At 29.8% G+C, this 22,337-nt stretch overlaps 2 protein-coding genes across 3 annotated transcripts; both read right to left on the bottom strand.

Moving 5' to 3' along the window:
- Nucleotides 1–3,292: 3,292 nt before the first annotated feature.
- LOC105128144 (uncharacterized) lies at nucleotides 3,293–5,648 on the bottom strand. 2 transcript variants are annotated; one of them, XM_011029673.1, is made up of 6 exons: nucleotides 5,574–5,648; nucleotides 5,336–5,487; nucleotides 5,136–5,245; nucleotides 4,123–4,237; nucleotides 3,887–3,995; nucleotides 3,293–3,762 (listed from the first exon to the last, which is right to left on the bottom strand). In XM_011029673.1, exons 2-5 carry the CDS (start codon nucleotides 5,470–5,472, stop codon nucleotides 3,911–3,913), a joined length of 447 nt encoding a protein of 148 aa, XP_011027975.1. In that variant the 5' UTR covers nucleotides 5,473–5,487; nucleotides 5,574–5,648; the 3' UTR covers nucleotides 3,293–3,762; nucleotides 3,887–3,910. The 2 variants fall into 2 exon arrangements, with proteins under 2 accessions (XP_011027975.1, XP_011027974.1); XM_011029672.1 differs by lacking the exon at nucleotides 5,574–5,648 and having other exon boundaries at nucleotides 5,336–5,567.
- Nucleotides 5,649–16,132: 10,484 nt separating this feature from the next.
- On the bottom strand, nucleotides 16,133–21,788 carry LOC105128142 (uncharacterized). Its single transcript, XM_011029670.1, has 6 exons — nucleotides 21,138–21,788; nucleotides 19,748–20,833; nucleotides 19,134–19,328; nucleotides 18,871–19,025; nucleotides 17,558–17,668; nucleotides 16,133–16,628 (listed from the first exon to the last, which is right to left on the bottom strand). Exons 1-6 carry the CDS (start codon nucleotides 21,297–21,299, stop codon nucleotides 16,568–16,570), a joined length of 1,770 nt encoding a protein of 589 aa, XP_011027972.1. The 5' UTR covers nucleotides 21,300–21,788; the 3' UTR covers nucleotides 16,133–16,567.
- Between the last annotated feature and the right edge of the window lie 549 nt (nucleotides 21,789–22,337).

Genomic DNA, 22,337 nt, shown 5'->3' with positions numbered 1-22,337 from the left:
ATGTGGCCTTCACGTGTGTTGTTATTACATCTCAATTTTCAACTGTGGTAGCTCAAGGAACACTAATGAAGATGATATATTGCATCGACATAGACATGATAGTAGAAGATGTGAAGGAATATATAGCTATTTTGTTTTGTTGTTTATTCATGATAGAATAGACTTTATATTTTTATTTTTTTTAGTTTCCTTTGTTTAGTGTATATATAGTTTTTTTGTATTCAAGTTAAATGTATTTCTTTTGATTATTTTAATTGCATTATACAATATCAATAAAACTCTAGCTTTTTTTATTTTTTTTATTTATTAGAATTATTTAAAATGGTATCAAAACCAGGTTTTATGAAATGAGACTTAATTTTAAATACAACTTTCACAAGTTTTTATATGAAGTGACTAAAAAATTTTAAAAAAATATTCGTTTAGTTTATGCAATATGGTATTTTGCTAAAAAATTTAAGTTCTATGATATTTTTTAAGTATTAAGGTAGCCTACCCACTTAGAAGTTATTTCATTTTCCAGTCAAAATATTTTGTAGATATTTTTAAATGGGTTAAACTTATTGATAATAAGATTGTGGATACTCTCATTGAGGTTAGAGTAAAGTATTATTCTTCTAATGATTTACTTTTGTCAAATCCTACTTTATATCGTACTGTTATTGAGAGTTTGATATATCTCATTATTTCATTCAAATATTGCTCTTGTTGTTTATGTTGTTAGTTGGTTTGTTTTTTCTTCTATTATTATTTATTAGGTTGTTGTTCTTGCTATTTTACAGTATCTTCGGAATACAATCTTCCAGAGTCTTTTATTTTTATCCATCTCTTCCTAGAAGTTGTGTGTATATTATGATGCTAATTATGACAATGATCTTACAAATCATAAGTTTGTTATTGGTTTTTGTATTTTTTTGAGTGATTTTCTTATTTCTTGAAAGAGCAAGAAATAATTTATTGTTTCTCGATCTTCAGCCGAGACAGAATATTATGCTATGACATCTAATACCAAAGAGATTATTTAATTATGTTGGTTACTTGCACATATAAGAGTTTCGCTTTCTCATCTCACTCCTATATATTGTGACAACCAGAGTTCTATTCAGATTGCTCATAACTTGATTTTTCATTAACAAATTAAGCACATTGAGATCGATTGTCATCTTACTCGTCATCATCTCAAGCATCGTATCATTACTTTGCCCTGTGTTCCTTGTTCTTTACATGTTATGGATTTTTTTTACCAAATCGTATTCTTTTTCCCACTTTTGTTTTTTACTTGGCAAATTATTGATGCTTATAGTTGCCAGATCATGAGTTTGAGGGGAGATATAAAGAAATATAGAATTATTTTGTTTTATTGTTTATTAAGAGTAGCATAGTCTTTACATTTTCTTTTTAGATTCCTTTGTTTAGCCTTATATATAATCTCTTTATATTTAGATTAAACCTATTCATTTTGATTATTTTAATTGTATTATGCAATATCAATAAAACTCTAACCTTCTCTTTTCTTATTTTCGTGTTTCTTTTTAATTAATTGGAGTGTGTTTAATAGGAGAAAGCAAAGCAAATAAATAAAAAAAGACAGGGATGTAGTTGGATTTGACCAAAACTTCAAGGGTCTCTCAACCAATTAACCTTGTGAGCAAGCATTTCACTCTCCAAGCAATGGATATTGGATAGCACGTTGTTCTTATTAGTAAATATAATTTGTAGCAAATCGGTTAATTCAGCATTAATTTTATTCATGTAAAATATATTTATTATGAATAAAAAGTTTTTTTATTTTTAATATCTAATCATATTTAAATAATAAATCTAATGCTTGATTAATAAATCTAGAGTAAAAATAAAGTTCGTGCAACAAAAATACTTTACATAAGAAATTATAAAATTATTATAATTATAACATTTTTATTGCATCAAAGTATTGTTTATAAATGTTATTAGTTAATATTCCATTAAGATTAAATATTAATTACAGTTATTGAGACTAATGCATATCATATTCATTCTTTTATGAAAAAAAACAGTTTTTCTTATAAACCAAAGTACAAGGAATACTTTGAACTAATATGCAGATAATCAGATGATGTATAAACTGAATTGACCCATATAAGAATTCTATATGAAAAGATCCCCTATTTATATGGAAAGACTCATGTGATAGTTATATAAGTGACCGTTTGACTTGATATCACTAATTTATTTTATACAAAGAGTGTTATGTTTTGATTTTAACCAGATGTTGTTTTAATGAAATGTAACAAACAGACAAATATTGAATATAATATAAAATATATAAAGATATTTTAGTCATTAGAAAATAATTCATCATCCTAAATGAATTTAAAAAATATTTTTATTTGTTCTCACATAGTATTGATTGTAAAATTTCTGATTAATATGAAATAAGATTTGAAAAGAGTTTCAAATATTATTTAAAGATTTAATGACTATAGTGTTAAGAACTAAAATAATTTAACAAAATAAACATATTTCATTCTATAATGTCTAAATTAGAATATTCTTTATGAAAGGATAATAATTACACCAAGAAACTCATTAGATTAAGCAAACTCGGTTATGATTTTTCTAATATTTAAGGAATAATAATACATAACTAAACATTATATCTGATCTTTAAATATAAATCAAATGATTGTTTAATTAATAATAAATTTAATTATTTAATTTATTTAATCATATTTTATTTAAAATTATTATTATATATAAATTAACTTATCATGAAATTTAACGGGTCACTTATATAAAAATCATTGGTTAAAAGTTAAAATGACATGATAAATAAAGTGTGACTTACTTGTAAATAAATTTAAAAAAATGAGAGCTGAAATATAATTAATACAAGAAATTACAATTCTAGACTTAAAAACAATCAAGTTAGGACTTGATTGAATAATTTATAAAATAAATATAAAATAATATATGTAATATTATTTAAAAAATAAATTGATATTTTGACATTAACAGAAAATCATACCTCTTATTTTCTTTATTTTCTTTACATTAGATTAGATGACAATACAAAAATACAATTCAAAAATACCTAAACACACAAAAGAATTAACATTCAAAAGTATAGCAAGGGGCTATTAAAAGAGTTTAAGAGATTTTTTTAATATAGTCCATGTAAATTATCCTTACATTATCGTCGAAGGCCAGACAATTAAATGGTCCGTGACTTATGACAATTCAGCTTTAAAACAATTATTCAAAACAAAAAAAAATATAATATTCAGATAATCTTAAACCTTAAATTACTATATATCTGTTCAACGGGATATTTGGGATTTTAAAAAAAAATATATACCGTTTCCATTACTGAATAACCCAACAGTTCCCTCATCTGGGAAGTTATAACCGTAGTCATTGATGCAGCAAAAGCAGGACACTGTTAAACCACTACTGACCCAGCTAATCCAGCACATAATTTACCTTTGCATAAGCATGCCTTGTCCAACAGCTCAACAAATTATTTACATGCCAATTTACCCAGGCATGCGAGAAAAACAGCATCATTTCCTACTGTACGTCATAAGAAAAATTGAAAGGAGCAAGAGTTTTGACATCTTCGATTTCTACCACTGTCACCTTGCGGAATGGAGACAATCCTTGAAGGAAATCTGATGTAATTACTTAGAATAAAAGGCAGTGCTCAGATTTGAAGGAAACTGGGTAGCAATGATTTCTGTCACAAACCTGGAGTCCACATAACCAACTAGACACAGATAACACCTGCATTTAATGATTCAGTAAGCCAATGATAAAAGATTCTGACAAACAACAACATCAGGAACTAAATTTACAAGATAAAAACCAAAACCCATTTAAGGAACCTCTAACAGGGCAGGAGACTTACACTAGTACCGTTGTATAAAATGAGTTACAGATTTCTTCGCCCAAGCTGCCAAGCAAACTGATCAACAGCCACCATAGAACGGGATGCTGCACCAATGGATCCATCATACCTGCCAGTGCCACGTTCACAGAATGAAAGGACAAGATGAAATTCAACTTCTTCACATTAGCAGCCCAACTCTGTTCAAATATGAAAGTCAAAACTAAAAATATCGAAACAAACAGAACGGGGATTACAATGCAACCAAGAGGAATGCTGAAGTCTGCATGATGATGGCACCTTCACCAGCAGGTTTTGATGAAGTCATAGACCTTGCACAGAAACAATTCTCATGAATGGATGTAACCACATCTGTCCACCCAATTCAGGATCTGTAAGATAAATATTATAAAGAGAACAAGAAAAAATGTACAATGATATGGTGCAAGACAAAATTAGTGGGATGTGTGATGTTATAAGGAATGCAAGTCATGGGGCATTTTCCAAGCAATTGCAGTCAGGTCCGCAAAAATGCTAGCATCAAGGAAAGTTGCAATGACTTGCACGAACAGCATGCTTTGACTTTAGAAGATCACAATTCTGACTGAAGATTGTTCTCATCATTCTAGTCAAAAGAAAACCTTAATTTTATTGAAACAAAAATAACAAAAAAATTTCACTCAGGTTTGTCTTGGAAACTAATGAATGTTCTCATTTGTAACTGCTAGAATGTCTATGAAATTATAGTATTACACATGACAGGGTTGTAAGTGTACCTATCTACTTCTTTGCCAAATACAAGAAACAAGAGTGATTGGTATGTTCTTTTCTATCCTGCTTGTGTAATGAGAAACAAAGGTACTGGGAAGGCAGAATACACGTCTATTGATCCCAAGCACAACAAAAGCAAGCAGAAATCCTATTTGATTCAGTCGATAATGCCCAAACTCTGAAGGGCAGAAAAGAAATGTTCTGAAAACACATTTTAAGGTTCGATCAGTCATCCATGAGGTACATTTGCGAGGAGGGGCACATTTGACAAGTCAAAAACACAAAACCAAATATCCTCAATAATTCTTCTAAGCTGCGTAAATTGAGCTACAGGCTGCAGTATAAAAGCACATGATCTTAACTGAGACAGATTTCTTTTCCAAATCAAGAAAAACAAACTTGGTTTCTAAAAAAAAAACTCTGCATTCACTAATATCAACACTTCACTATACTTGTAAGCAATAAAAGTCCTTCAGTAAGCAACCACAGCGAAACTTACATTGATTTTGCCCGATTGTAAAGTTCTCCAAATGAAGTTTATTCCTTTTAACAAAATCAACAAACTGGCTCACTTCAGTGGGAACAGCGTTGATACCTTCTTGTTCTGCACTAAAACCACCACGCCATAATCAAGACTTTAACAAACATAACAAAACTAAATCATATGTGGGTTTCAAATTATAATTTCTTTTCTCTTACATGATAGAAAGCAAGCGAGACGGTGCATTTGGATCATAGTTAATAAGCAAAGCAGCCTTCAATGGTTCACCTGTAGAAGAGCCAACGTTAATGGAAGCCCATTTCTCCCAAGCTTTGTGTACAAAACCCCAGTCCATTTGTTTCACCAAGCCCTGATCAGACACCGGAAAAAATTAATAACTATTTGGTAGGAAAAAGAGCAGACATCGGAATAAATTGAAAAAACCCTAATTTTAACTTGTTGATTTTGGACGGAAAGGGCCAGAAGTTAACGGCTGTTTGGTATCGCCGAGCAAGCAGGTTTTATTTTTTATTTTGGGGTTGGGCGGAATGATAATTAAGTTTTCAACCATTTTTTTGTTTTAAAATTAAAAACAAATCACCCTAAAAACATAAATGAACTGTTAATACCTTCAAATAATCCAAAAGCTTCAAAAATAAAAAATCAACCTGAAAGTTAAAAATTTACATATGTTAGATCTACTCTTTCAAATAATTTGAGGGTGAAAGAATATCCAAGTTGGACTTTCATAGTAAAATAAAATTTATTAATATCAGAAATTATTTTGGTATTTAGAATTGGTGTAAATTGATTTATGTTTTACCAAAATTTGATAACTTTTTTTCTTCCATCCCAAACCATAGACTTGCAAATAAGAGAGATGAAGTTATAGGTAAATAAAAAATAAATATTGAAAAAACTAAAAGGACTAAAAATAGGTGAATTGCAAAGTAAGAGGATCAAATTCATTTTTTTAGTCAAGTTTGAAACAACTATTTAGTTTTTTTGTGTTTTTTACTTTGATCACCTGTCTTTTAATTTTATTCGTAATTAATAAATTAAAAAGTAATTGATCTTCAATTTGGCTAATTAAATCACTATAAAAAATATGATCAAAATAAATAAATAAAATTCATTGCTCCGGTTCATAATGAAATGTGAGGGGATCAAATCACTATAAAAAGTTTGAAAGATAAAATTAAAATAAATTTATTTAAAAAAAAAACAAAAAACATGAACTCATGCTAACCTTTAAAACTAGTGATCATAATCATGAACCCGACACCAAACTTGTACGAGTCAAACTAAAAAAAATAACAAAACTAAACTAAAAACAATAGATAAAAAATAAGAAAAATCAGTTTATAAAGGGAAAAAAACTAGGTAGATTAAGACGAACCTTCTAAACCTGATATAAATTTTAAAACTCGCAATCACTAGGATTATAGACCCGAGTTTAATTAAGAAATTTAATTCTTAAATAATTTAATTTTAAATATTAAAATCATAGGAAAAATATTGATAAAAAAACTTGCAAAAAAAAAAGACAGCAACAAAAAATACAAGGATAAAACTCAATAGAAAAAATCCAAGTATGATAAAATTGTAAAAGAAATAATAAAAAAAATAAAAAAATAGCAATCAAAAGAATGATAATCAAAATTAAAAAATAATATGAGTAAAAATAAAAAAATATTTGTAATTTTATAGATAATTTAAAATTAAATAATAACAATCAAGAGAACAATAACTAGCTGTGAAGAAAAAATAAATTTTAGGGACTGGTTTGAATTTTTAAAAGGACTAATATAAAATTTAATTTGAAAAGAAAAAAATAAAAAAAATAGTAGTTGATGCCGAGCTCAATAAGCAATCGAGGCTCATGCCACCCTATCTCGCGAGGGAGTCAAAATCTTTTAAATGTTATCATAAAAAGTAACATTTGATAGCCTGACATTCTTGCATGCACTATTTAAATGTTGTGAGGACCTTTTACATATAGCACATGCCTACAAGTTTTTTTTAATAATACTTAATAGATATAAAGTAGAACAATACCTTTAAGCAATCACGAAATTTACAATAAAAAATTAATATTGGATAATCTAAAAGTTCCTGTAAAAGAGTTATGCTAGTTTTGTTTTTAAAAATATTAAAGTATTTGTACTATTTTAAAAAAAATAGAAAGACAAAAACACCTTAGTAGGCATTAAATAATTTAACGCATGGTTAAATTAATAATTTTATTGTTAAAAATATAAAATAACTAATTTAATCTCACATAATTTATAAAAAATAATTGTATTACAGTGGAAATACCATCTTATACCCAGTATCCGGTCATAATGTTTCATGACTTGGAAGCAATTCATCGTTGCATCGCTACAATAATAGTATTTCGAGTCTTCGTATAATGTAACTTTCCTAGGAGAACATGTTTTTTCCTAGTACTTGGTTCAAATGTTTCAAAACAAAATCAAGAAAAGCAACAAACATTAATAACTAGTCAGTCGATGCATCTTTCGAGATCGAAGGCCCGTAAAATTACAGCATTGATTTGAGCATTTATCTCCATCTGCGAAACAAACGCAAAATCCAGAATCCCGTTTCTATCATCGGTTCATAAGGATTCAAATCCAACGAAAAACCCTTGCCTTTTCGTTTAAATTTAAAGCTTTAGAGGTTCGGATTCCAGCGATTTCTGGAAAATCTACTTTAGTTCTTGACCAGTCCCTTCAAACCTTTAAGAAAATCTGCCTTTCTCTGCTCCTCTGGGCTCTGTGTTCCTCAGCAGGCAATGACGTTTTTCCAAAAAATATGAAATCACCGTAAGTTCTCTGTTACGTTAGGCTTTGATTTTATTTACTATAGATACATATCTAGTTAATGTCATAAATTTAAATTTTAATATAAACCTAATATAATTTTTTCGTGATAATTTTTAATTTAAATAAAATAAAATAAATGCTCTACTACCAGATTATCACAAGTATAAAATATTAATATGACTATTATAAGTTATAGTTTTAGATAATATAGAAAAATAGTTATAATCTTGATGTATTTTTTCAAAAAGGAATAAGTTTCTTTTCTTTTGACTATAAAAGAAATGGCTTCATCGTTTCAGTGCTGCATTACCCCTTTTAACATCTCACGGTGTTATTTTTCTAGACAAACGTCTCTTGGGATATTCATATAAAGCTTAATGTCTCTCTTAGCCATTACCTCTCCTTCCCTCCTGTGATATTATATCCAAAGAGGACAATTTTGACTCTCTTGAACGTTTGTGTTTGTAACTGTAACGTGGTTCAGTATGTTTTCCAAACTGTTTTTTTTTTATACTTTAAAAGTTTACATTTTCTTTTTTTCTTTAATTGGATTTTTTTTCTGCTATGTAATTAAGGGAATTATTGGATTTTCTAACATGTCATCAGCTTAAAAATAATAAAAAAATATATTAAAAAATAATAAACTTGTATAACTAATTTTCATATTTTAAGAGTTATATTTAATAACATCTATTCTCATATTTTATTATTTTTGTTTTTTTAATGATTGTATTATTGTTATTTAGTAATTAGTTGTCTTGTCTTGTTTTTCTTTTAGCTTTGATAAGTAATTAATTTGTATAAGAAGATCATAATAATGCATTAAATATTTTGAAAAGTTACTAATTTCTTTTTCTTCTTCTTCAATTGAGTTTTTTCTTTTTCTTTATAGTTGAGAGTTACTTTTCATATAGGTTTGAAAAAGCTTTGGATTTCCTGAAGGAATTGTTTTACCGCTAATTGGCTTGAATTGAATATTTTAAGCAGGTGTTGACATTTGATTTACTCATATTTCATTTCTTTTCTAATGTTGTTTTTATTTCTTTTCTAATGTTGTTTGTTCTCTTTTCTATTATGTTGTGAGCCATTTTTTTTAATAATTATTCATGTTTGGTCTAGTTTTTTTTTCTAGAACCAGTTTGGTAAAGGAAGCTTGGTTTGCTGTCATATCAAACCTTACATTGCAAATTTCTAGAGCTAAGCATGCTATTCATTTCCTTGATTTTCTCATGCTTAAACATCATTTTTTTCTTATTTCTTAAAAATACAAGTGTTCTTCGTTGCCTTTAGCTTTGGTTTATTTTCAACAACTTTTCTGATAGCTATGAGTTTTTTCTTTTTTTTTTGTTTTATTTTCCCTGTTATTTTTCTACTTTATCTGGTTTTAAAGACTATTATTGTGGTTTTTGTGGCTTTTAATTTTATTTGATTTTAACTCATGGATTGTTTGGTCTCTTTCTAATTGGTTTAAAGGGCTTGCTTTTTCCATTGTACTCAAGAGAGCACTTAGTTTCCAACAACTTTTTATTTGGCTCTTGGTGATCAAAATTGCTAGGTTATGTCATTGTTCTTCATCTTTCTTTTCATGCTTTTTTTATTGTTGTTTTTTTTTTATGCATGTGCGCATGTATTGTTCATTTAGTTACTAGTGATCAAAATTGCCTACTTATTGCATTGCTCTTTGTTTTCTTTTCATCTTGTGTTTTTAAAGTTAGTTTTTTTCTTCTTCTTCCTGGTTTTAATGTGCTCTCCATATATTTTGTAAGACTGTCTTTTTTTCATTACACCCTAGACAATATTGGATTTTGCTGGAGCCATTTTGGTTTAATTTGTAAATAATCTATAGTGCCAGGTGTTTTTCACTTCTGTTGAGTTCTTTTACTTTGCCTCAACATCATTCTTTGCTATATTTTTTTATAGCCATCTTGATGTTGTTGAAGGATTGTTTTGCTGCCTGTGTTGTATTTTTGGTATTTTTGTTCATATTTGGCTTTGTTGTTATGCCAAGGATAATTAACAATATTTCTTATAATGATTTTGTTATGTAAGGTTTTTGCATGTCGAGGATATTTGTTATTAGTGATTTTATTGCTTTTTTTTTAGTTGTTACTGAAGTCCGTCAAAAAAATAAATTGAGAGCAGTAACTTTCATGTTTCGATTTTTCTCTATTATTTCATTGTTTTGTATATGTTTGGTTTCATATAATGGATTAGTCTTGATGAATGGCCTTCAAAATATTTTGTTCACAAGTTTTTTTTTCTTTTCACTAGTCTTGGTTGTTGTGTTAAGGATAATTAACAATTTTTTTTGTAATAATTTTGCTATTTAGGCTTTTTTTTCCTTTTGATATTGTTTCTTATTAGTTGTTTCAATGTTATTATAGTTCATTGTTATTGAGTCTGTTAGGAAAAAAATTAAATTCAGCAGCTTCCATGTAGTTTTTCTTTATTGTTTTACAATTTTATGCATGTTTAGTTTTGTGTGAAAAGCTTACCTTGCTGGATGGTTTTTGCATTATTCTATTGATAGGTTTTTGGCTTCATTGTTGCTTGATCTTTTTTGTTTTCTCTTAGGGTTGCTTGATCTTTTCATTGCCATTCTATTTTCCTATTTTAATATATTTTTATTCTGAAATGCAATTGTTCCTTCAGCCAGCCCTATTTTGTGTGCTTATTTCTGCCTTGAAGGGGTATACATATGTTGTATTCTACAGCTTCTTGATTTTTTAAACATGTTTATACTTTTAAGGTTCATTCTCTTTCCTTTCCAATCAATTCCCTATCATGTTTTTGTATGCTTTTCTCTAGTTATAAGCTTTTCTTTACTGGCTTTTCATGCTATTATTTAGGTTGTTTTCTCATGCCACCATTTGAGTAGTGATTTTTGCTGATGTCTCAATTTATAACTTGCATGATTTTTTCTTTAATTTTTTAAGTATAGTTTTGTGCTTTTGTAATATGGTTGTTCAGAGGTAGATTTTGGAACAGTTAGCTGTAATATTTTACTTTTTTTTTTTATCGTGTATTAGTTCCTAGGTTCTTCATCATTTCTTCTTTTTTTTTTATTTCACCTATAGTTGCCTATTGGTTTGTTGTCAGTTTTATGCATTTCTCTTTTTCCTATTTTTCTATTATTTATCATCGGCTTTTCTTGGTCATTGCAGGTCTTCATTTTCTCTTTCAGATTATCTTTCAGGATATAACTTAGACTTCAAGATTAGAACATGCCTCTGTTGCTTTTAAGACTATGTTATGACAAATTATTGTATTCATATTATTGTCTACATCTCAAATTATTGTGCATTGGTGGGATGAGATGACACTTTGTAACGTTTTGCTTCCATAATATTTGATATGTGGCTTTCGACTTTTAACACATAGAAACTACTGGTCAATTATTTGTTTAGCGCATGAAATAGTCGTATTTGTTTAGCGCATGAGGCACCTGTTATGACATACAAATGTTGATAAACCAACCGTAACATTGTGCGGGCATAAAAACTAGTACATAAAGCTAAAACATGTGAGGGAAAATATTGTAGCTTTCCTCACATGTTATTGTATATTGTTACAATACTTTTTTTTTTCTATAGTACTTTCCTCTTTTTTATTTTTATTTTTCTTTTTGTAATTATTTTTTTCTCTAAAATTATCTTTGTCAATTTTATTTTTTTTAAACTGAACTGGTTAAAATTTTAACTTTGTAATTTTTTCCTTTAAAATACTGTGGATTGCTACTATGTTTTTCCATATAATTTTTTTGTTCTATTTTTTATATATTTTTTAAATTGTATGTGTCGATTTTTTTTTTTAATATTGAGCTGATTGAAAATTTAGTTTTGTAATTTTTTCCTTTAAAACATTGTGGATTGCTAAAGTATTTATCAACATAGTTTTTTTTTGTTTTTTTTAATGATTCTTTTAAAAATTATCTTTATCAATTTTATTTTTTAATTAAAAATTACAGTTACAATATATGAGGAAAGCACTATAGCTTTCCTTGCAAATCACTGTGGATTGCTACGGTGTTTTTACAACATGGTTTTTTTTTGTTTTTTATGTTTTTTCTCAAATTATATTTGTCAATTTTATTTTTTTAATATTGAACTGATTGAGAATTATAATTATAAGTAAATACAAGTAGGGCTAAATCATGTAAAGAAAAAATTGTAGCTTTCCTTACAAAACATTATGGATTGCTACAGTTTTTCCTCACATGACTTTTTTTCAGTTTTCTTTGTGTTTTTTTGTAATAATTTTTTTCAAAATTATTTTTGTCAATTTTAGTTTTTTAATATTGAGCTAGTTAGAATTTAGCATTTTAATAAAGCTTAATCATATGAGAAAAGCATTGTAACTTTTCTCATTAAATACTCTGGATTACTACAGTATCTCTGCACATGATTTTTTTATTATGATTTTTTTAAAATTATCTTTGTTAATTATTATTTTTTTAATATTATCTTTGTTAATTATTTTTTTTTAATATTAAGCTGGTTGAGAATTATAATTACAAATAAAGCTAAATCATATAGGGAAGTACTGTAGTTTTCATCACAAAACACTGTGAATTGCTATAGTGTTTCCAACAAGGGTTTTTTTTTCTATTTTTTGTGCTTTTTTTGTTATGTTTTTTTTTTCAAAATTATCTCTATCTATTTTATTTTTTTAATATTGAGTTGATAGAGAATTTAGCTTTGCTATTTTTTTTCTTTAAAACACCGGAATTGCTACAGTATTTTCTGATATGATTTTTTTATGATTTTTTAAAAAATTATCTTTATTGATTTTATTTTTTGTAATATTGAGTTGATTAAGAATTATAATTATAATAAAGCTAAATCATATGGGAAAAGCGTTGCAGTTTTCTTTACAAAACACTATGAATTGTTACAGTTTTTCTCTAAATGGTTTTTTTAATGATTTTTTTAAAATTAGCTTTATAATTGTTTTTTATTTTTTATTAATAATAAAATTAAATCATGTAGGAAAATCATTGTATCTTTCTTCATAAAGTATTATGAATTACTATAAATTATTTTGTTCATTTTCTAAGTCTCTAATCACCAACATAATTTTTTTCATCATATAATATTAGTTTTATTATATCTTTAATTTTTATTATTTATTTAATACTGATTTATAATTATAATATTATTAAATATATTTATTTCATAAGCTCATGGTAGCATATGCATATCATTTTTATTTATTTCATGTTGGGCTTCTCTCTGGTTAAAATTTTAACTTTGTAATTTTTTCCTTTAAAATACTGTGGATTGCTACTATGTTTTTCCATATAATTTTTTTGTTCTATTTTTTATATATTTTTTAAATTGTATGTGTCGATTTTTTTTTTTAATATTGAGCTGATTGAAAATTTAGTTTTGTAATTTTTTCCTTTAAAACATTGTGGATTGCTAAAGTATTTATCAACATAGTTTTTTTTTGTTTTTTTTAATGATTCTTTTAAAAATTATCTTTATCAATTTTATTTTTTAATTAAAAATTACAGTTACAATATATGAGGAAAGCACTATAGCTTTCCTTGCAAATCACTGTGGATTGCTACGGTGTTTTTACAACATGGTTTTTTTTTGTTTTTTATGTTTTTTCTCAAATTATATTTGTCAATTTTATTTTTTTAATATTGAACTGATTGAGAATTATAATTATAAGTAAATACAAGTAGGGCTAAATCATGTAAAGAAAAAATTGTAGCTTTCCTTACAAAACATTATGGATTGCTACAGTTTTTCCTCACATGACTTTTTTTCAGTTTTCTTTGTGTTTTTTTGTAATAATTTTTTTCAAAATTATTTTTGTCAATTTTAGTTTTTTAATATTGAGCTAGTTAGAATTTAGCATTTTAATAAAGCTTAATCATATGAGAAAAGCATTGTAACTTTTCTCATTAAATACTCTGGATTACTACAGTATCTCTGCACATGATTTTTTTATTATGATTTTTTTAAAATTATCTTTGTTAATTATTATTTTTTTAATATTATCTTTGTTAATTATTTTTTTTTAATATTAAGCTGGTTGAGAATTATAATTACAAATAAAGCTAAATCATATAGGGAAGTACTGTAGTTTTCATCACAAAACACTGTGAATTGCTATAGTGTTTCCAACAAGGGTTTTTTTTTCTATTTTTTGTGCTTTTTTTGTTATGTTTTTTTTTTCAAAATTATCTCTATCTATTTTATTTTTTTAATATTGAGTTGATAGAGAATTTAGCTTTGCTATTTTTTTCTTTAAAACACCGGAATTGCTACAGTATTTTCTGATATGATTTTTTTATGATTTTTTAAAAAATTATCTTTATTGATTTTATTTTTTGTAATATTGAGTTGATTAAGAATTATAATTATAATAAAGCTAAATCATATGGGAAAAGCGTTGCAGTTTTCTTTACAAAACACTATGAATTGTTACAGTTTTTCTCTAAATGGTTTTTTTAATGATTTTTTTAAAATTAGCTTTATAATTGTTTTTTATTTTTTATTAATAATAAAATTAAATCATGTAGGAAAATCATTGTATCTTTCTTCATAAAGTATTATGAATTACTATAAATTATTTTGTTCATTTTCTAAGTCTCTAATCACCAACATAATTTTTTTCATCATATAATATTAGTTTTATTATATCTTTAATTTTTATTATTTATTTAATACTGATTTATAATTATAATATTATTAAATATATTTATTTCATAAGCTCATGGTAGCATATGCATATCATTTTTATTTATTTCATGTTGGGCTTCTCAAGTAATAAAATACTGTTATTTAAAGGTATATGTTGTGGCCGACAAAGAAGGAATAGCAAGAAAAGCTCAAAGTTTTTTTGTCTTTTTATAAAAATAAAAAATTATTTTAATGAATTGATGTTTAAAATATTATTTTAATATATTAAAAAAAAACATTTTAAAAATTAAATTTTACCATCGTCCAAATACTCCTTGAATATTCAAAAGAATTGAAGGGTGGATGGATGATTAGGATGAAGAAAGTTGAAGGAAGGGCTATATTTAGGAACGGGCACTCTGAAAGGAGATCAAAGACGTTTTCTTATCAAGGAGAAAATTATACCCATAATTGCAACATGGTTTGGATCTTTTCAAATTCAAACCCAATGTATTTGAATTTCAAATTGATTCATTTTGTTGTTATTTAAGAAATAATATTGGATCGTTTTTCTTTGTTATAAAACTATTATCGACTATCTTGTTAGTTCTTGGAGGCCTATATTACCTTGAATCAACCTAGAAATTCTAGGTCTTATTTAATTGAGTCCTTAGTTATAGATAATTGAATCCTTTTTCCCATTTCTAATCCAGTCCTTGAATTCAATAAATTTTCATTATTATCCTAAATTCAATTTGAAATTTATTCCAATTTGATATCAGAGCCAGGTTTTCCTGATTTGCAATATTTGGTGGAACCCAAATGTTCCGATTATTGAAACCGTAACCAACTTGGATCATCAGCAAGAGGAGGAACAACCAATTTATTGAATGAGACCGAGCCACCAAAAGGCCAGCAACAGATTCAATGGAGACAAGTGAAGTTGGATTTTCCACAATTTAACAGCGATAATCTCATGAGTTGGTAATATAAACCTAGCCTTCTTCTCAATTATCAGAACACATCATATGTTATTCACGGCAAGCATTCACATGGAGGGAAAGGTGATAACATGGTTTCAGGAAATGGAGGAGACAAGAGCATTGACCAGTTATGAGTTGTTTGTGAAGGCCATACAAATACAATTAGAGATTTCAGCACATGCAATGCTGGGAAGCTTAAACCCTAAAGCGAGGAGGGTGAAGGCAAGGATTAACAGCCACTTCCTCGTTTTTTTTATTGATACAAGGAGCACTCATGATTTTCTCTACCGAAGCATGACTAAGAAGGCTAGGTTGGGAATTTTATCGCAGTCATCCGTAGGGGTAAAGGTCAATTACAAATATAGGCCCCCGTAATCTAGTTAGGAAGGTGTGATATGGTATTAAGAGTTCAGTGGCAGAAGGGATTAGGATTCATTTTGTGGGATTTTTAGATTTAACCATAAAAATTAGACTAATTAGGCTCAAGATGGAACTAGAAGGATTAGGGGCTCCAGAGTCCGAGATTGAAAATCTATTGGTTTCATAACCTTCATGGAGAAGATATCTGATTGAATCAAATACTGGGATCACTAAATTTTGTATTACTTTCGAAAATAAAATACACGGTGGTGAACAAGAGAAATCGTTACAAGTTGGATCCCTGTGAGAATAAGCACCAAAAAAATGGAAGGACTGATATTAGATGCTTGACGTTTCAATATGATAAAAGAGCCTCTTTGCTGAATATATCATTTGGGTTTCTAGGCCAAATGAAAAAAATGGAATGAGCAAAAATTCCACCCCACATACAGCCGACCACCTCAAACCATGGTTCAGTCCATTTCAGCCAGAATTCAACGTTAATCAGCTTGCACTGAAACCACAGAAAAATCACCTGTGCTGTTAGAAAAGGACTGAACTTTTGAGACATTTGTCATGCTGGAGAACTTGGTGATGGCAGGAGTTCCTGAGGTCATCAGGTAGCTGCTTGTAAACTGGTCGCCTTAGTTCTCAGCAGGCGATGATTCAGATCTACAAATATCACCACGACAAAGTGGACATACCCTGCAAACCATTAAAAAGTAAGTCAAACGACTAGATAATACACTGCCAATATAAAATTAAAACTTAAAAGACGAGGGAGCAATCTGACATTACACCAGCAGCTAGCATGCAAAGCATTCAATCTGCATAATAATGTTCTCATGGGGACAGACAGCCAGTGGTTATAAGTCGTAACTTTTAAGACCCGGTGTTGTCATGTTAGTAACAAATTTCCTCTTGCGGGTTACAATTTGCACTCAATTATACAAGTCAGGCAAGCCATTGGGTATAAACAAAGATATAAATCAGGCCAACCTCGAGGTTGCTATCAAACAAATCTCAACAAAAAATCTGTTGCTGCATATTTGAAAGACATGCAGAACTCACAGCACCAAGAAAAACCCAAAAGCCCAGATCCATTTTAAGATTTCTAGTGATTCAACAAGAACAAAGTCAGATGATACAAATTTGATAAGCCTTATGATATGAGGAGTTATGTAGCGCTTCCAGTGAAGAGCACCTTCTGTTAGATCATTTGGGACCTACTTACAATAGACAAGGACCCCACATGAAAGTACAAAGAGTGAAAATATACTGGAGTTCTGCATAGCTGCTCTGATCTAGCAACAAACGAAATTTTGGAGCCATTCTGATAGTTGTGCTTGGCATTCTAATCAACATTGTGTAACCTTCGGTCAGTTTTATCAACTTATATTAGCATCACTAGTCAGTGACCCAACACATGAGTCATGTGTACTGCAAATACAAATTTGACAATCTCAAATTTTCTGCAGAGCTGTCCTTTAACATTACCAAAAAAAAAAAAAACTTAAGCAAGGACAAATAAGAATTGTGTACTTTCACAACAGAAGAGTTTATTTTAAACATGCATGTGTAGATGCATGTATTTATTGGCTGTTAGTTATAAATTCAGGGTTCAAAAAGAATACCTGTGAATCTCCTTAAGCCACTTCTCCACACATGTTCTGTGGAATTCATGATGGTAAGCCAACACTCGCATGCTGTCTCCTTTCTCATATTCCACAAGGCATATGTAACATCTGTTATTTAAATGGAAAAAAGGGAGAGGAGCACAAGTAAAAAGACAATCATGATAAAGAGACAGTGATGCAATATGAAAATTCAATCAAACTTCATTGACTTGGATAAGAAAAGCATAAAACAATGTAATGAAAATAACAAGATTATGAAAACAGAAGAAAGACTGCTAGGTGAACCTTCTAACCTGGAACAAGCATTAAAAACTTACACAAAAGATTGCAGATAATAAAAAATAATGCTTACACACAATATGACACCTTTTCATGACAAGAAGAAGAAGAAGAAGATCACAAACTTTATTTAAGTGAGCTTTATGTGGTACTTAATATGAAGGTAACTAACTGTACACTGAATATGTCGACTGCTTAACTACATAATACATTAGATGGTTTCAATGTAGCTGCCTGCATGTAGAATAGGAGATTTGAGGAAATGGAGAAGCAATTATATATCTTATCACAATACATTGCTCAGAGTTGGCAATTTCCTCAAGACACCTGCGTGCCCATGTCAACACAATCAGACATGGAACATGTGTGAAATCCACAAGTTGCAAAGTGGAGGATAAGAATAAACAAGGCATCCCTTCAAGGCATTTATTCAATGTACCATTCAAATCAGGTTGAAGGGTTCCTATTAGAGCGCAAAAGACATAATATTGGCAAAATTGAAACTGGAGAAAATCAGTGCTTAATTACTGGGACAGCAGGCTGATTAGGAAGATTGAGGAGATTTAAGTTACCACGTGGAGGAGCTAACAGGAGATATGGTTCACAAGGTATTAGACTAACACTTTGTCGCAGCAATGGGATTTCTCATTTTGTGAAGGTATGCTCAGAGCCTGGCAGGCACTTTAGATACTTGATCCAAAACAGTCTTTGCAGAATTTTTCACCAGCAGTTAACCAGATTGCAATTTTTCTAGATGTAGCTGATACAAGCAGTTAAAGTTTGTGGATTGAGGAAATATATAGAAATCCTCACTGTCAACTGCCAACCCTAAAATGTATCTACACAGAACCTTCACTATATTGGCCCTGATGTAAAATCAGAAGCCAGGAATACAAATTATTTGCATTTAAAAACCCTATACATGCATAGATACACATTCATTGTTGTATTTTAGTTATTCAAACAAAAATTTAGTCACTTCCATTTGAGAAATATAACACACTAAAATCTGATCAAATATGGCTACTTACTGAGCTGTATCCTCATTCTGATGTTTCTGGGACTTGGCATATAATTTAACTGGCAAAGATTCCACTATTTCATTAGGAGCAGGTACAGATCCAAGTGAAGATATGGAAGGACGAGAGGATAATACAACTGATTGCTGGTGAATTTCATCCAGAACCTGATTATACAGTATGAAAGATTCAGCTTACAAAGGTCTAAATAAAAAAGGAGAAAAAATGGAGATAAAAACTGGAGGATAAACAGCACAAAGTTAACGGTCTATTACCTCAAATAGAGCTTCAGCTAACATGACAATTCTTGATATGCTAGCCCTTGCACTTGTGTCATCATTTAAGTTTGCGTCTCGATTATTTACACGACATGTACAGCGACCTGTTCTGTGTTGACCAGATAAAATACAAGACCTCTCATGTCCAGAGAGGTTTTCGAAACGGCTTCCCAACCTCTGAAGAGCACGAACCTAAACCCTTCGATGCGATGGTCAGTAATTTGTTCAATTTCAAGCACTGGAAAGGTAAATGAAGTACAAAGGAAAGGAAGGCTGAAAGAGACATGAGATTTAGCCCAGATATAGATGGGTCCCTTTTATTGCCTTTCAGGTGAAAACTGTTCCAACAGCAGGTAAGCACAATGCAGGAAATGTTAATTTTATATAAGCAACAGGAATGGCTTTGGCCCAAGTCAATCCCAAACAAGACCATCAAATGGTCTGCTCTACATGTAGAAAGCATTCACTACTTCACCACATACTGTTCGACAACATATATAATACTCAATGTTCAACATAAAAAGGTACAAGCCAGGCACAATGTGTTCTTTAGATGAAAATATGTCCTATGGAAACTTTCAATAATTATAAAGTATAGGGAATTTACATACCTGAGATCGTATTCTTCTCCTCCGTTCAAGGAAATTTGATCTATGCTCCAGCAAGTCACGATACCTGGCTTCTCTTGTTCTAGAAGTTTCCAACTCATGATCTTGAATGCTGAACAGTGAGCTAGACATGCCAGATGGAGGATAACCCAGTGCAGTTGTAGAGGTTTGAGTATTCCCTTCAGATTCTGACACCCTCATCTCCCCACCCACTCCCTGTCTCCCACTATCCTGGCTAGAACCTCTCATTTCTCTCTCTTGTTGCAAGGGACAAAATGTAAGTTCTGGCAGTGATGACCGACGAAGAACTCTATCACGAAGTCTTCCAACACTTAAGGTTCGGCTAAAACGAACATTACGCTCAGCAGGTTCTCGTGCTCCAATTCGCCTATCGGAAAGTCTGGTCTCAATCCCATCCATGTCATTGAACATTCTAGGAGAACGTAAGTTTGCATCAACCTCCACTCTATTTCCACCTCCATCTCTTCCTGTATTGCGAATTGAAAAAATATTCTGGTTTTCTTGCATGTTGTCCAAGAGATCAGGTGCTTGACTATGCAACTGCAAACCAGCAGCCGTATCTTCATGATGATGTGCAGCAGTTCTACTCACCAGGGATGTAGCCAATAAATCACTAATTTGTTGTATTTCATTTCCATTTCCATCAACAACAGAATTGGCGGACTGTGGATGATGGCGAATCTCATCTTCACCCTCAAACATTCTGGGACCGGTAGAATGGGTGTGATATGCCCTTGACGATCCTAAACTCACTGCTCTGCTCAACCTAAAACTCACATTACCGGGAATAAAACTCAAGCGAGAAAGAAGCCGACTTGGAAGGGTCAATGACTGTGTAGGAGCAGCAGCTCGAGCAGAGCTGCTACCTGTTCTAGAGGAAGTGTTTGTGATACTTGCGTGATTCCATTCATCAAGCTCAACATCCGACGATATACAGGGCGTTTTATCAGATTGCTCCACTTTAACCTTTCCATAACACTCAATTTTAACCTCATCGGAGTCTATTTCATTCCGGTTAGTAGATGAAGCATTTCCTTCACAATTTTCTTTATTCCCATCATCACAAACCTAAAAGAGCATGGGTAAAACAACTTTAGTCCTTCAAAAACCTATAACCAGTAAACTCTCGCATCATTCTTACAAATCAATGATAGCACCATAACAACAACAATGATGATACTTAATAAACACAAGTCCTCAAAAGATACGTTAACACATTTTCCACGATTCGAGAAAAGAAAACATGCATTTTCCATTGGCATGGCACACGAGTGAGTGAATAAACAGAAGAACTAAAATGCATTAAAATTTAGAAAACTAAAAGTAAGACAGCCAAAGAAGTCAAAGATGGAGCAATGATAGAGCGACTGACATGGTCACCACTAGTACTATCGCGAGATCCACAAGAAGTACCCAAACAAGAAGACTGGAAAACCTTACTCCTCCCTTTAGATTTTCCCTTCCGTCCACTTCCACTTGATGACGACGACGACGAGGCACCAACACGATATGCCTTGCTTCCACTGGATCCCATCGCTCCTCTTTAAATATCACTCGCAACAAAATGCCACCCGAATTACATCACTGGCCCCTCAACGCTTCAACCTTTCAGATCTCAAACCGAGAGGCATTACATTTATAGGAAACTAATGAGAGTTTGGTGAAGTGGGCTTTTAAATTTGTGTAAAAAAATGAAATGGGTTCTTGTAAAGTTTATATCTTTGAGAAATTTGTAGATCTAAAGAGAGAGAGATAGTGAAAATCACATATGGTTCTGTTTTCTGAGGGATTATACTAATATTTGTTAGTAAAGGGCAATTTAAAATGCAAATGTTGATCGAAATTAGATGCAGGAATGAGACAAAGTAACTACTTGCAGAGAGAGTGGGGAAGTAGACTGGTTTTTCAAGGAAGTGCGTCTGTGTGCGTTTCAGCGAGGGTCTTGACTGTGCATTTTGAAAGGAGAGAGAGGAGACAAAGGTGAATGAACACGGGCTCCTTTACTGATTTGCATGCGGTATTTTAGGTATAAAGTGTTTGACGGGAAGCCACGTGGGAATGATGAGGCTTCTTTTATATTTATTTATTATTTTCAATTTTTGAGAGATAGAGAGAGAGAAGGGGGTGGGAATGATAGGGTTTTTTTGGGTGGTAGGTATCATTTGAAATTATAATAGCTTGCATTTTAAAAATATTTATTTAAAAATATATTAAAATAATATTTTTTTTATTTTAAAAAAAATTATTTTTAATATTATCAAATCAAAATATTAGAAAAAAAATAATTTTAAATAAAAAAATTAAAATTTTTAAGACTACAAAAACAAATAGTCTACAAGTAACTTCATGTTTTAAAACATTATTATACTAATGCATTTTAAATTATAGGATTCAACTGCCACAAGTTTTGATTTTTTTGTGCTAAATTTTTTTAAAGAATATTTTAACAATTGTTTTTTTAAATGATTTTTATTTAAAAATACATTTACATTTATAAATTATAGAATATTCATGACAATTATTTGAAATATAAATCTTTTTACATTTATAAATTATAGAATATTCATGACAA

The sequence above is a fragment of the Populus euphratica genome, unplaced genomic scaffold, assembly GCF_000495115.2.
Source record: "Populus euphratica unplaced genomic scaffold, PopEup_1.0 scaffold49.1, whole genome shotgun sequence".
NCBI lineage: Eukaryota > Viridiplantae > Streptophyta > Magnoliopsida > Malpighiales > Salicaceae > Populus > Populus euphratica.
Note: the sequence above shows the minus strand (reverse complement) of the source record. Positions and strands in the feature narration are given on the sequence as shown.

What these genes read in the sequence shown, in the direction of transcription:
- LOC105128144 (XM_011029673.1), bottom strand. Translation starts at nt 5,472, where the DNA reads ATGGACTGGGGTTTTGTACACAAAGCTTGGGAGAAATGGGCTTCCATT. An exon ending in TACAATCGGGCAAAATCAAT is followed by an intron (nt 4,238 to 5,135) that starts GTAAGTTTCGCT and finishes TTGGGTGGACAG; the next exon opens with ATGTGGTTACATCCATTCAT. An exon ending in GCATTCCTCTTGGTTGCATT is followed by an intron (nt 3,996 to 4,122) that starts GTAATCCCCGTT and finishes TGGCACTGGCAG; the next exon opens with GTATGATGGATCCATTGGTG.
- LOC105128142 (XM_011029670.1), bottom strand. Translation starts at nt 21,299, where the DNA reads ATGGGATCCAGTGGAAGCAAGGCATATCGTGTTGGTGCCTCGTCGTCG. An exon ending in CAGAATGAGGATACAGCTCA is followed by an intron (nt 17,669 to 18,870) that starts GTAAGTAGCCAT and finishes TTTAAATAACAG; the next exon opens with ATGTTACATATGCCTTGTGG. An exon ending in TGGCTTAAGGAGATTCACAG is followed by an intron (nt 16,629 to 17,557) that starts GTATTCTTTTTG and finishes AATGGTTTGCAG; the next exon opens with GGTATGTCCACTTTGTCGTG.